The following is a 14,881-nucleotide window of genomic DNA, read 5'->3' as shown; positions in this document are numbered from 1 at the left end:
TATTATCCAAAGTATTTTAAGCGTAACTTTTCGTTTTTTATATTTGCACAATTTTTTTTAATAAGACGAGTGGTCGCATGCAAAAACTCAAAATCCCTTATACTATGGGACAGAGGGAGTACTAGCATACTGTAGTATATCCTCACGTCACAGATTTATTTTTTTTATCAATTTTGTCATACTTTATGACTTACAATTTGTCCACAATACATTTGGGGTTATCATAACTTACCTAATCTTAGTTGTGTTAAAGTGTGGTCGATAATCAAACACATACATAATCTTTAGAGGAGGTTAATCGCTAGGAAAAAATGATTGAAAAATACATAAAATGAGATGAGTCATTATTGTATGATTAATTAAGTAGTAATTATTTTAGACTTAAAAAATAAATTAATGTAATGATTTAAAACAACATTACTATAGAATTTTTAAAAAAATAGTTACTATTTTTTTTAAAATAGTTACAAGACAAATATTTTTTCCCTTTCTGTAACTAACGCTCCCTTAGTATTTACTTATGATTTGTTATAAAACTTTTACCAAGATTAGTTACTATTACTGTATATCTTTGTTCGTAGTATGAATGTTTGATTCGTCGGCAAAGAAATGACGGCAACAGGTATTCATTCATATGTCGCTGTGGCCTGTGGCGAGCACTTTCTTTTCGCCGGGCCTGAATAATGAGTACACTCTCAAGAGATGTTAATGCTCTATTTCTTACTCGCTAAGATTACCAATCATCTGAAAGCTTCAGTGAACAAGGCAAAGAAAGGGGAGTGTGAATCAGTTCACAATTTTGGAGGCGGCAGGAAGGGATCAAAATCAGATAGTGCCACCATGGTCCATCGAACTTTATATGCTGGGGAGGAGCTGTTTGGTTGAATCCGCAGCTCACATCACATCACAAAAAAATTTCCATGCTTTTTTCTCCTCTCCTTTGCTTCCCTGGTGGCAGATGCCACCGTTCTTTTGTCCTCAGTGGCATCTCAAGCTGGAGACCACACCAGCTGTCAAGAACTGGGGGATTACTGTAGTTTCTGCATCTTGGAATCGCAGTTATATAATGCTGTTAATCCTGCTATGTTCAAGTGTGTACTATGTCCTACCTTGATTCTGTGATTTTGGTTCTTCTTGGAGATTGGAAGTTGGATCTGTCCAAAAACTTGCAGGGAGGACTGTCCATAGGCAGCGAGACAAAACGCTGCCCAAGAACAAGAACTTAGCCTAAAAATAAAATGAAAGAAAAAGAGAGGAGGAGGAGGAGGAGGAGCAAGAACAGTATTCTATCGATTATGCAGAAAACGCAGCACCGGTGAAGCAGCAGATACTGATTCAGACAACAGTATTCATGCAGTTTGGTGCTTCTGAATCATGCCAAGTTGCCAACTGCCAATATATGTACAGTCTTTCCAGAGGGCTAGCTAGACACTGCTATTTTCGAGTTTCTTCTTGCATTTGTCTCATGTGGGGACAGCAAGACCACATCGTCATATATAATCACTTCTATATTAACTGAATTCATGAATGAGGGAAGAAGAATAAGCGGAAACATGAATTAGCATGTGACATTTCTAGTTGAGCCCAGGGTTTATGATTCCGACGAAATCCAATCGGATTTCGCGACCATCTGAGATGAATGGTTGAACTGGGATGAATGAAAGCTTCGTATATTCCCTAATCAGCGTGTATGCATATTGATGTATAAAAGTTAATTTATTTGGGACAGAGTGAGTAAAATATTTCGAGGAGGGGGCTTGGGAAATAATTTTCTTTCTCAATGTCCAAATCGAGTTTTCATTGAGCTTTTCTTAATAGTTTAATTTATTATATTATTATTCTCTATCATCTGTATTTGTTAACAAGCCAAAACGAAAATAACTGTCATGGGCCTAACACCCTCTTGCACTAGTTTGCACCACAAAAGAATAAAAAAACACTTGTTTTTCACGTGCACACTTTTCAAACTATTAAAAGGTATATTCTCTTGTAAAAACTTTTTACAGGAAAATTGTTTTCGAAAAATCGTATTAATCTATTTTTCAAGTTTAAAATAATTAATACTTAACTAATTAATAATATCTTAATAGCTCATCTTATTTTACGTATATTTTCAATCATTTTCTTTCTCCTCCTTCCGAACACTCCGAGTATGCAATTTAGATGGATAGAGTCTTTTATGATAGAATTAGATTAGGTTAGGGAATTCTTCATCTATACAGTGAGCGACTCTATATAGTTCAGGGTAAGCATTACACTAAGAGTATCGATGTATCCGTAGCATGCATGTCTCTCCAAACCGGCACACCCTTGAGGTACATGGCTATTCCATTTTGTTCCAAAATATTCTTGCTTGCGACAATAACTTGCAAAATTAGAAAATTGTAAAGAGAGAATAGACCAACATGAGCAATTTAGGACTGAGCCACCGTGCCAACTATACGAGCTTCTATTCACCCTTGCGCACGCACACCACATTCACGCATTTACGAGTATGATCTCTCTAACACACGGTTCGTATATATAAATACCATTAACATATTCTTGATCTCACTAATTATATATGAAAATGCATCTACATGCACATAATATTTGTGGAAATTTAGATTTGAAGTGAAGTTATGGACTCACGACTCCACCTGATACCCATGATAATTTCCCCCTGCAATTATTTTTTTTCTTGGTTAGCGATGATGATTCTACCAGGGGTATCATTTTCTTTAGGCGGTGTTTGAATTGTGGTTGTGGAATGAGAAGGCACTGATTTGGACGGACCTATTCTTATCGAACGACTAGTAATATTCTCGTGCATTGCAATGGGTCCATTCCACCGGGCCATACCAGTGGGAATAAGCTGGGTGTGGATGTAATACACATGATTTTTTTTAGCAACCACCTTTTTTTTTTCTGTTTTTCTGTTTTTTTTCCGGCATGAGTACTACGTGTGTGTAGCCAGATTGGTAGTTAGGATTGGTTTTGTCATGCCCTTGATGAGGTATACACTAAATACAGGGGAGGGAGGACGAACGACTCCACTTTTAGTATTATAAATAAATATAGTAGGATGTCTCATCAACTGTCTATCTGGAGGTCTATCTGGAGCTGGCTAATGGGCGATTGATCGCTCGATCCCCATCCACCATGTACACTCCTCTCTCCCTCCTTCCTCCTTCCATTCCTCTCTTCCTACTACACTATAAATTTAAAAAAAATAAAAAAAACAAAGTTTGAAAAAATATATAATTTAAATTCAAATTTAAATTTGAAACGGGTATGTAAACTTTTGACTTATAAACTTTGGGTCTATAAACTAATATTTGAATTTAAATTCAAAATTGAATCGGGTATATAAACTTTTGACTTATAAACTTTGGGTCTATACACTTTAGGTGTATAAACTTTAGATGTGTAGAAATACTATATATATAAAAAATATTTGAATTCAAATTCAAATTTGAATCGGGTATGTAAACTTTTGACTTATAAACTTTGGGTCTATAAACTTTAGGTGTATAAACTTTATATGTATAGAAATACTATATATAAAAAATATTTGAATTCAAATTCAAATTTGAATCGGGTATATAAACTTTTGACTTATAAACTTTGGGTCTATAAATTTTAGGTGTATAAACTTTAGATGTATAGAAATACTATATATAAAAAATTTGAATCGGATATATAAACTTTTGATTTATAAACTTTGGGTCTCTAAACTTTAAATGTGTAAAGTTGAGGTGTACAAACTTTAGGTGCATAAATTTACTAAAATAGAAAAGTAATGCGGTGTCAAAAAGGAAACCAGATGGAGGGAGGGGGAATCCGAATCTGATCGCTAGGGGCGATCGATCGCCCCTTAGCAATCTCGCTGTCTATCTAGAGTTTGGTTGACAGGGCGGCTCCATTCATGCGAAAATTCTCAAACTTTTGAAAGCCCACCTAGCACTTATTTTTCTGAAATGCCAAAACTACGGAATGTCATATTGACGAATAAATTTAGGTAGTTTATTTAGTCTTCTTAATAATCATGAAAACACAAGGTTGACCAATAAAAGTGCCAAAGAGAAACTCCCTAACCCAAAAGGTAATTTATAATCAAATTCTATAATTCAAGCGGGATTTTCATTATTGGGCCTTTAAGGTCCAAGACCTACGAACCCGCAAAAAAGAGCCCAGAAAGGAAAAAAAATATACTTTGACTCCCTTAACTATCGCCCGAGTTTGATTCTTGTCCTTCAACCATAAAACCGAGTATATCGACTCCTTCAAATATCAAAACCGGTGCAAACAATGTCCCTCGGTGGTTTTAGAGGTGGTTTTGGCTGACGCGGCGGGCTTGACCGAGTCTTTGTCCTACGTGGCGCTTACGTGGCACTAGAATAAAAATAAAAATAAAAAAATATGTGAGACCCATATGTTATTCACACAAAAAGTGTGCCCACTGACATGTGGGACCCACATGTCATCCTCTCTCTCCTTCCCTTCTTCCTACCCCCTCTCTCTCCCTTATCTCTCTCAGAACTCAGGAGCGGTGGCAGATGGGGATGAGGCGGGGGGGGGGGGGGGGGGGGGGGGAGCGGTGGCGATGGGGACAAGGCGGTGGGAAGCGGCGATGGTGGCGGTGGGGAACGCGCGGTGGAGAACGCGGCTATGGCCTGCGGCCGCCGGTAGGGAGGGAGGGGTACGAGAGGGGAGCCGCCCCCGTGGGGGGTCGAAGTTGGCGTCGCTTCCACCACCGTCGCTGCTCCCCACCGCCACCTCCGCTGCTCCCGACCGCCACCGCCGCCGCCGCCATCGTCATCTTGGCCTCTTCATCGTCCTTGTCGATCGACATTTTCATGGCGTGCTTCGTGTTCATACCCTTCCCATGGATTATTTCGTCGAGGGACACATTGATTGGCTCCCCCCATCTTCTCGCCGTCCTTTGACAGCCCCAATTGGTGATTTGGCTCACAAACTCCTAGATTGTCTGGAGGAAGAAAATGAACAGTGCACTCACAAGGTGTTCGACAGAGGGAGTTTTGGTGATGTGTGTCACTGGCTCACTGCAGCTTTTCGTTTTCTCATCCTTTTATTTGCAGAATACAAAGACTCACCATGCATCGTGGCCTCGCTGCCATTGCCGCGAATGTGTTCCATCCCACACGAGCGAAGCGGAGCGCACGACGCGGATACGCCGCGACATGAACTAAGCACGTCCGAAGGAATACGATGCCAACAGAAATTGAAACCTGATGCAATCTACTCTAGGATGCTGCTAAAAACAAGGACACACACATGACCACCGTCGGCTACGGCGACTTCGTCCCGCCAACGACGCTGCCAAGCTGCTCGCCTGCACCTTCGTCTTCCTAGGCGTCTCCATCCTAGCTTCCTCAGCAAGGCCGCCGACTAGCTACCTCGTCGAGAAGCAGACCAGAGCGCTCCACTTCCGCGCACTGCACGCCCGCGGACAGAGCTTAATTCTCGTCGGCCGACGCTAGGCTATGGCTCGAGCGACGGCTCCGGTGGCTGGTGCTTCCCTTTGGCGTGAGCTCCCAGCTACGATTCTGCGCATGTGCACCGTACGGAAAGGCTATACATCAGGCACTCGCGGACCGGAGCCGTTGGATGCGCAAGCGACGGATATCGGGAGTCGAACGTCCCTCTGACGTAGAGGAGCCGATTCCCGGCCACTGCCACCGCCGCCGCTCCTGAGAGAGATAAGGGAGAAAGGGAGGGAGGATGACATATGGGTCCCACATGTCAGAGGGTCCTACTTTTTATGTGAATGATATGGGTTCCACATATTTTTTTTAATTTTGTTCTTATTCTAATGCCACGTAAGCGCCACGTATGACAAAGACTCGATCAAGCCCGTCACGTAAGCGCCATGTCAACCAAAACCACCTCCAAAACCACCGAGGGATATTGTTTGCACCGGTTTTGATACTTGGAGGAGTCGATATACCCGTTTTTATGGTTGGAGGACATGAATTATACTCGGGCCATAGTTGAGGGAGTCAAAGTATACTTTTTCCGCCCAAAAAACGCACTAACTTTCTAAGCCCATTAGGCCCATAAGTTCGGCCTGGTATATGCGAGCGCGAGATCTCCAGAGTAAACGGCCCATAAAAAGTAGCATTCGACGCCGCCGCTCGTCATCCGAAGCCGAGCCGCGACGAGGGAGGAAGAAGCATCTGGAGGCGCACGCACCTCACCCTCCCTCCTCCCATGGCGCCGCCCTTGGCCGCCGCCGCCGCCGCCGCCGCGGCCGTATCCTCCTCCTCCCCTCTCTTTTCCTCCTCTTCGTCCCGCCCCCTCCCCCGCCGCCATCTGCCCCCGAGCTCCGTCTCCCTCCGGCCGCGGCGCCGCTCGATCGCCGCGGCCTCCGCTGCTGTCGAGTCCGCCGGGAGGCCGCTTCTCGAGGCGCGCGATCTCGTCGCCTGCGTGAAGGAGAACGGGCAGGAGATCCTCAGCGGCGTCAACCTCACCATTCGGGAGGGCGAGGTTCGTTCTGGTCTAGTTGTGTGGCTATCTTAAAATTCTTAATAATTGGGGTCTGCGAGGTTGCAGGGTACTTAGATTGGGTGTTCGTCTGCTTGTTTTGTATAGATTCATGCGCTCATGGGTCAAAATGGCTCCGGCAAGAGCACTCTCATGAAGGTAAGGCGCTTCTGATCGATGCTTTCATTTCTTATTCTGCCAAAAAACTAAATATTAGGACAAGAACTTTGCTAGGATCGACACTGTGCGGAAATATTGCCTGTTACCTATGTAACACTTCTGTTCCTGTATATTTTTGTTTTTATTAGCATAGCATAGCAGATTGTCTCGCACAATTTTGCGAGGAGCTAAACTTTGGAAGTCGAATTGGATTTAGTATACACCTCTCAACTTTGTTTTCACCTGTAACAGTTGTATTTTGTATACAATAGATTATTAAGGTGAAATTGAATTTGATAAACAATTCTTTAGCTTCTGATGGAATTGTACTTTGTATCACGCTACATCGTTAATTTGGACCAACCATGATCTAACGGTGTAGATCTTTCTTTTTCCTCCAATTAATGTGGTAATTTATAGCCACCAAAGCGAACATGGTGACTCATTTTCAAGCTATCTTAATAATAGATAATACATCAAGTGTTTTCTGATTGCGATAGAATTGTTTATATGTATTGTTGCCGCCTGGCTTCTCTAGTATTTGCTTCTGTGAGAAATTGTGCCATCCATGAAAGAGGTTTCTGGTTGCCTCGTGTGTATTCTTAGTCCAGATTAAGAAAGTGCAACTAGAATAATCCAGTTTGTGATCTTGAAGTTCAAGTGCTTTTGGAGATCAACCCCTAAGTGTTCAATGTGCCTTCCCACCATCCTGATTAAACCGAGAAACTAACCATGTTTGTTACTGTGATATCTAAAACTTCAGTGAACTGTTGCATCCTTTCGTCTCAGGTTCTGGCTGGGCATCCAGAGTATGAGGTAACTGGTGGTACCGTGCTCTTTAAGGGTGAGAATTTGATTGATATGGAGCCAGAGGAAAGATCTCTTGCGGGCCTTTTTATGAGTTTCCAAGCACCTGTTGAGATTCCTGGAGTGAACAATTACGATTTTCTGCTCATGGCATTAAATGCTCGCAGAGAGAAGAAGGGTTTACCAGCATTAGAGCCTCTCCAGGTTTGCAATTTATACTTATGGTGTAAGGCATTTTTAAAACTGCACTCTTAATTTACAAAGGGAATTATAAGGCATCATGTGTTTCTCACTATTTCGATGTATGACCTATCCTATTAATATTTCTCACTATTTCGATGTATGACCTATCCTATTAATATCTTATAGGAATGACTGGGGTTAAGTTAACATGTCCCAGACTCCATTGTCTACGTTGTTTGTTTTTCTATAAATGCAGAACTTTCTATTTTAATAACACAAGTGAGCTTGGTGGTGTTTTCTAACCTAATCGTTTCTTGTTTTGCTGTTTCTTACTGTTGGGTTATTTCCAGTTGCTAGGAACTCTGACATAACTTCTCTTTATCATACAGGTTTATCCAATTATAGAGGAAAAGGTTAATGCCTTGAATATGAATGCAGAGATCCTTAACCGTGCTGTCAATGAAGGGTTTAGTGGTGGTGAAAGGAAGCGCAATGAGATTCTGCAACTCTCTGTAAGATTACTATGAAACTATGTGGCGTCTTAGTTTAGTTGTCAAATGAACATTACACACTTTTCGTTTGAACATAAATCTGGAGAAATATTCTTACATTTATTACTCAGCAATAAAATAGAAACTAGTGTTTTATGCCACGAAGATTCACTGAACTTCTCTTCCAGATGCCATGTTCTGTTAAATGTGATTTTTTTTAATGCAACGCTCTTGTTTCGTTAGGTCTTACCGTGGGCGGCGGCGTGAAACTGTGGTCCAAAATGCAATTCACTGATATATTTATGACCAATAAATATAGGCAAAAGTTTCCTGAAAAAAGTGCTAGAAGATAATATTTTATGAGACAGTGCTTCCTTGAACATTTTTACCTGTCAGAAGAATTTGTTTGACTATCTAGTTATGTACTTCGATAAATTTGTGCCTCTTATTTGTTTTCTCATTATCAATTATAGGTCCTTGGGGCTGATTTAGCTCTTCTTGACGAGATTGATTCGGGATTAGATGTTGATGCACTCGAATATGTAGCTAAAGCAGTGAATGGGATCTTGACACCAAACAGCTCTCTAATGATGATTACACACTACCAACGTCTCTTGGATCTTATTAAGCCCAGCTATGTTCACATCATGGTAAGCGTATAGACAAATTCCTTTTTGAGCAATTGCACTTGAATTGATAGTAATTTATTTGTTCAAATGAATTTAATACTTCAATTTACATAATCCTGTATTATTTTCAAGTAGAGTCTCTTTTGGACTCATCACTGGCTAATCATTACATTGGTACACAGAATATATTGTGATTTTAGTTGGCCATTAGGTGGTAAAGAGCTATGTGAGTTATATACAATTGTTCCACTCAAGATGTATAAATACTAAGATAGCAAACGTGTATGATATTGCTCATTATCCATGCTATCCCTCCTGTTGTTTTCTTATGAAAATTTTGCCTTTTGATGGTATCTTGGATTTGACCAATGACCACTGCTTTTTAAATGTTCCATCACTATAATATATATAAAAAATAATATTGTAAATTTTTTTTTAAAACCTAGTGATGTAGGTTTCATATATCCAAATTTTGACACTTTTAAACAATGATGTCGCAATTTGGATGTCTGACCGAGTGGATCAGCAAGCATCAATTAAATAGGTACACATGGAGTACTACATGAAGGGCATGAATTGGTATTGATAATACTTCTGATATGCTACTTCCAGGAAAAGGGCAAGATAGTGAAGACGGGTGACAGAGCTTTAGCCAACTACATTGATGAGTCTGGCTACAAAGCGATTGCTACTGCGTAGCATGGAGCCATGGAGAAAGGTCGTGTTTTGTTTCCTCTTCTTTTTTTGTTCTTATTTTTGAGCAATTTTGTTTCCTCCTATACCTGAATAGTTTTCTCATGTACTTACATTGTGAACAGTATCAGTAATACCGCCTGATTAAAGAGAATAATAATGAAAATATGTTTTAGATTGGTATCTGAATAAGTGAATCAGGTTCATATGGATTTGACTGATTTCTGATGCTTTATTGCAGATCAAATACTTGAATGACTTGTTGGGTTAGTTCCCAGCCTCTAGCCTACTTATCATGACAGATTTCAGATTTGTCACTCGGTTCCATACATTTTTAGTATGCATGATGAGAGCAGTGCATACTAAATTCAGTAGATGTTGAGTTAGTGGCTTAGTGCCCCATTTAGCTAAACGTGTTAACTCTGAAAGTGGAGCATTGAGTTCTCCATTGAGTATAGGTCACTTTCCCTACTTTTTGAAATTTTGGATTACAGTATTAAGACATGAAGAAAAGTATCTTGTGTATACACGATTGACAAAATTTTCATGGTTTTATCTACAATTTAGCCAGTTTTGAATATTGGCTGTTCCTTCAATTGTTCATACAGCTATAAAGAATTCAAAGTTTGTGGTCTGTTTCCATGGCGTGCTCTTTAAAGGCCTCCCCTTATATGTTTCACCCAAGAAATTTGACGAACCAAAATCTGCTGGTTATGAATTATGTATGATTCAGTGCGCCTTAATTAATTAATCTGATATGGAGCGTACATGCACAGCTCAGGCATGATCTTTTCTTAGGTGCATCACCGAGAAAATGTGGTTAATGGGTTTTTGCTATTCCCATTATATATGTGCTACATGCCTAGGAAATACAATAATTTAGCTGTACAAAGGTTGATACTGGTGGGCTATACTATGCTAAAGTTTCTTAGGTGCGTTCCAGACATGTTATATAGATATATTTTGAACGGGCGATTCCAGATATATGTTGCAGGCTATTGTCCATCTGCCACTAATGGTGAGTGGCTACTACACAGCCATTTCTATTACAAATGCATACTTTCGATTGTTCGGTGCTAGTTAAAGCAAAGGCAAACAAATCTTTCTGAGTTTGTGGCTGCTCCCTTACTCGCAATGCAAGTTGGTTGACTTCCCAATAAATGGATCTCCAACGCTTGTTTGGTTTAAAGCCAATTTTTACTCTTAATATTTTGGTAGTGCCAAAATGTTAGTAAGTTTTACCATACTAATTGTTTTTGTAACACTAATATAAGCAAAAATTTGTAGTAATCCAAACATCTATGTGATACTATTAAAGTTGTCAAAATTTTGATAAGGGGCTAGCTGGCTTCAAAACAAACAAAGCCCTTCGTATCGACTTGGCCGTAGATAAACAACAGTGAAAGATGACAACAATTTAGAATTACGGTTTTGCTATCTCATTTGCGATAAATATTTAGCTCCTATCTTTTGATTTTTTTTCCATAAATCTTGTATCAAGATTCGTGTTTCTTTAGACCTAAGTTGCAGTTAAATTTAGTTACATGGCACTTATACTTGGTTATAGAACACTTACATTCATTAACAACGCACTAACATTAAATTTTACAAAAGTTCTTCTCTAGATTACGATTTTTTGACATGTTCATCTTTTTTTATTTATTTCAAAACGAGTTGTATTCATTTGTCAAAAATTCTGCAAGATTTAAAGCTCTAAATCTGTCTAAAAATAAATAGGTAGCTGATAGTTCTAATTTTGAATTGTACAAAATAATGACCATAATTAGAAGTTTTGAGCGGTAACCGGACATCGATGATACAATGTAGAAAGTATAGAGAAGAAAAGGAGGGGAAGTCCAAGTAAAATTAAAATGAAGTTCTTGATAGAGTTTTGAAAGACATGTAGGGAGTGTCGAGTGGTGAATGCATCTTCTTTTTATTCCCCTGTCGATGACAACCTAAAAGAAAACGAAAAGAAGAAGATGCACCAATGCGCGTGCTCGGTGGGAGATCTTGTCGTGAGTTGACCTACTCATTGGATGGGGAATAACGAGGATACTCCATTTCATTCTTCAACAGACTTGATTCAGGCCCTCTTGGCTGTTTGGTTCATAGGACTAATCCATTAGTCTCTCTATTTTAGTTCCTTTTAATCTTTAAGAATCTAAACAGAGACGACTAAAAGGGTCTTAAAAAGTACATATAGGACTAAAATCCATTAGTCTCTCTTGGAGGTATTTATAGGACTAAAGTGACAGCTTCACTCTTCTCTCTCCCTCGGTCCACGTGACTTTACTCCCCGTTTAGTCCCTTGATCTAAACAGTAAGGACTAAAGTTTTTAGGCCATGAACTAATTTTAGTCCAGAAATTAAATGATCCAAACAGGTCTCTCGTTCCCAAGTATTCTACTCCCCTCATTGGTTAATGAGGGTTTTTAAGCATAGCTGCTGGCAGCTCTAGCTCCGCCTCTAATGCACGCTCCATTTCTGCACCCAAGTGATCCACCATGCCCATTACATCGCCGGAAAGTAAAGCTACCGGCGAAAAGCCTACATTGTTTGTGCGTTCCGTTACTAGAGGCTTCCCTCTCGGTGGTCAATATTCTCGAGAATCTATCTCTCTCTCAGCCGCGGATTACATCGGAGCAGCCTGCATATGTTTAAGCTTAATTCGTCAGCGCTCGTCGATTGGCGGCAGCTACAAAGTGGAAGAAAGGAGAAGGGATAGAACGGCCAGAGCCGGCCCCAACGTAACTCACCATCACGTATTCACGTACACGGCCGAGACGTCGCCGTCGGGCAATGTCACGGAGGAGGTAGCCGGCGGCGGAGTTGGGTCCACGTGGCGCACACCTGGAGCGCTGGCGGTGCAACTTGCACACGCACCGGAGGAGGGGTAAGGTAGTACCTAATCCTAAAGCTATAATAAGCAGGTCGCGTCGCGTGCATATATCCGGGCCGTCCTCCTCGCTCCTTGCCAAATTCCATGGCGTAATCATGCCCTTTTTTCTCTTGCGTTTGTGGTGGTGACTCTGCACGTACGCCATGGGGGGGCCGGGCCTGCAGGACTTCCCTATAAAATGCACACACACGCAAGTTGTTGCTCGGGGCATCATCGATCGTACAATATCCTGTCCCGGTCCGGCCGGCTTAGCTGCTGCAAATTCAGCAATTGCTTGGCACATCGAGTTGATTGATCGAGGTATAGTAGTAGTAGCATGAAGTAGTGCTCTGCTCTCTCTGTCTCGATCGATCGGATCATGATCCTTTTTTTCCTTTCTGTCCGTGTCCCTTTCTTTTTCTTTCTTTCGGTCTCGAAATGGGGTGCGATCGATGATGAGCTAGGTGAATATCTTTGTGTACGTATATAATTCAATGTCATGCTTGTTGATGCCTACAGGTCGATCGAGGCTAGCTAAGCTGCGTCCAATGGCGTTCTCACGGGCTACGGCGGCGGCCGTCGTCGCTCTCGTCGTCCTGCTGCCGCATTTGGTCGCCGCCGTCGTCCTCGACGTCGGCGGCGGCGTCGCGGCGAGGCCGTGCCACTCGGCGTCCGTGGACGGCGACGCCGGGTGCCTGAGCTGGCGGGTCATGGTGGAGGCGAACAACGCCAGGGGGTGGCGCACGGTGCCCGCGGCGTGCGTCGCCTACGTCAGGGGCTACATGACGCGGGGGCAGTACGGCAGGGACCTGAGCAGCGTCATGGACCAGGTCGCCGCCTACGTCGACACCGTCGAGGCCGACGGCGACGGCCTCGACGCATGGATCCTCGACATCGACGACACATGCCTCTCCAACCTGCTCTACTACGAGGCCAAGCAGTTCGGGTATGGGGAAGAGTTCGAACTCATCCATTTTTTAGTTCTCTGTACTTCAACTTCTCGTTAAATTAGTCCGTACATAACTCAACATAGGATCAGGCTATCAGCCTAGATGATACTAAGCATAATATGTTTCATTCAGAAAAAAAAAACTAAGCATAATATGTTCACGTTGTCTTCCTTTCTTTTCTTTGTTTCTTTTCTTTTCTATAGGTTGTGTCATTGTGTGCGTCCCTAATAGATACAGGCGCCAAATGCAATTCCATTATCCAATAAAATATCCACTATTTTTTAAAAATGATACTTTATGGCCAGTAGCTAAATCAATAGGATAATCTTTTCTTTAATCGGCTTGGATGAGCTTATCAAAACAGAAAACTTAGTACTTTCAAGTAAAAATATTAATGCTGGAAATGTGGCAATTAGTACTTTCAAGTACAGATTAATATATCCAGCGATGTCGTGACTTGTTGGTATTTTTATTCCAGGGCCTATGATCCCTCGGCCTTCAAGACGTGGGCTAGCAAAGGGGCTTGCCCGGGGATACCTGCGGTTCTTGAGTTGTTCGCCACATTGCAAGCCAAGGGGTTCAAGGTTTTCCTCCTCTCCGGGAGGGATGAAGAGACACTGGCCACTTGCACGTCAGAGAATCTCGAGTCAGAGGGGTTCTTGGGGTATGAGAGGCTCATCATGAGGTGCGATCACATTTCTGTTCTTGTTCCATGTTGTGAAAATTTTACACTGGTTAAAAATGTTTTATGGCATGTTTAGTTTGTTGTCACTTTAAACCTTTCAAATTTTGGTAGGGCAATAAAGTAAACACACTTTAACCATTACTACCTTACCAAATTTTAACAGTTCTAGAAGCTTACTCTCTTGAAATTCTACCAAAATTTAATAAAATCATCAAACCAAGCAAAGCCAATATTATCAAAAAACATTTGGTACTACCAAAATACGACAAAATTTAGCATTACCAAAATTTGGTATGATTGATTTAGACAACAAAGTGAACAAAGCCCTTAATTTCCTCCTGCATTAGGGCCGGAGATCATATCCTGCATTCTGCTAATTCCGCGAATCTTTATGCTTCAATGGCCCCAGCATTCGTGTCAAGTGCTGGCTTGTGACTGCCAAGTTAATGGATCAATGATACTGGCAGCTGAGCTGAACATTCAGATGACGAACTGCACAAGATATCGCAATCCCATGGCAGAATACTACTTTGTTAGTAGCATAGGTTGCATGGTTAAAATTCAGAAAGTAAGATATCTGATCGTGCAATATCATGGTACAATGCAGGAGCCCGGAGTACCGGGGGCAGAGCTCGTCGGTGTTCAAGTCGGCGATGAGGAAGCGGCTGGTGGAGGAGGAGGGCTACAGGATCCGCGGCAACGTCGGCGACCAGTGGAGCGACCTGCAGGGCGACTACGTCGGCGACCGCGTCTTCAAGATCCCCAACCCCATGTACTACGTCCCCTGAAAACTGAACCGGACCACATGGCCGGACCGATCGATTGATCGGTTCGCGTGGGCGCATCCGGGAGCCGTGTAAACGAACGGCAAATGCAAGAATCTTCTTAATGCAAAAGAAGAGAAACTGCCAACTATC

The 14,881-nt window shown here is 41.8% G+C and overlaps 2 protein-coding genes across 2 annotated transcripts; both read left to right on the top strand.

Annotated features, from left to right (window-relative positions):
• Positions 1–6,142: 6,142 nt before the first annotated feature.
• On the top strand, positions 6,143–10,082 carry LOC4332739 (ABC transporter I family member 6, chloroplastic). The gene is made up of 7 exons (XM_015777746.3): positions 6,143–6,489; positions 6,595–6,645; positions 7,435–7,656; positions 8,025–8,147; positions 8,600–8,776; positions 9,368–9,473; positions 9,690–10,082. Exons 1-6 carry the CDS (start codon positions 6,214–6,216, stop codon positions 9,452–9,454), a joined length of 936 nt encoding a protein of 311 aa, XP_015633232.1. The 5' UTR covers positions 6,143–6,213; the 3' UTR covers positions 9,455–9,473; positions 9,690–10,082.
• A 2,326-nt stretch (positions 10,083–12,408) lies between these two features.
• LOC4332737 (acid phosphatase 1) lies at positions 12,409–14,879 on the top strand. Its single transcript, XM_015773782.3, has 4 exons — positions 12,409–12,650; positions 12,849–13,275; positions 13,758–13,964; positions 14,572–14,879. Exons 1-4 carry the CDS (start codon positions 12,494–12,496, stop codon positions 14,750–14,752), a joined length of 972 nt encoding a protein of 323 aa, XP_015629268.1. The 5' UTR covers positions 12,409–12,493; the 3' UTR covers positions 14,753–14,879.
• Positions 14,880–14,881: the final 2 nt, after the last annotated feature.

This window comes from Oryza sativa, chromosome 3 (assembly GCF_034140825.1).
Source record: "Oryza sativa Japonica Group chromosome 3, ASM3414082v1".
Classification (NCBI taxonomy): domain Eukaryota; kingdom Viridiplantae; phylum Streptophyta; class Magnoliopsida; order Poales; family Poaceae; genus Oryza; species Oryza sativa.
Note: the sequence above shows the minus strand (reverse complement) of the source record. Positions and strands in the feature narration are given on the sequence as shown.

Bases quoted from the DNA above. Each gene is read 5' to 3' on its own strand.
- LOC4332739 (XM_015777746.3), top strand. From the start codon at position 6,214: ATGGCGCCGCCCTTGGCCGCCGCCGCCGCCGCCGCCGCGGCCGTATCC. The intron at 7,657-8,024 runs GTTTGCAATTTA...TTTATCATACAG, and splicing joins CAGCATTAGAGCCTCTCCAG to GTTTATCCAATTATAGAGGA. The intron at 8,777-9,367 runs GTAAGCGTATAG...TGCTACTTCCAG, and splicing joins CCAGCTATGTTCACATCATG to GAAAAGGGCAAGATAGTGAA.
- LOC4332737 (XM_015773782.3), top strand. From the start codon at position 12,494: ATGGGGGGGCCGGGCCTGCAGGACTTCCCTATAAAATGCACACACACG. The intron at 12,651-12,848 runs GTATAGTAGTAG...TGATGCCTACAG, and splicing joins CATCGAGTTGATTGATCGAG to GTCGATCGAGGCTAGCTAAG. The intron at 13,276-13,757 runs GTATGGGGAAGA...TTTTTATTCCAG, and splicing joins TACGAGGCCAAGCAGTTCGG to GGCCTATGATCCCTCGGCCT.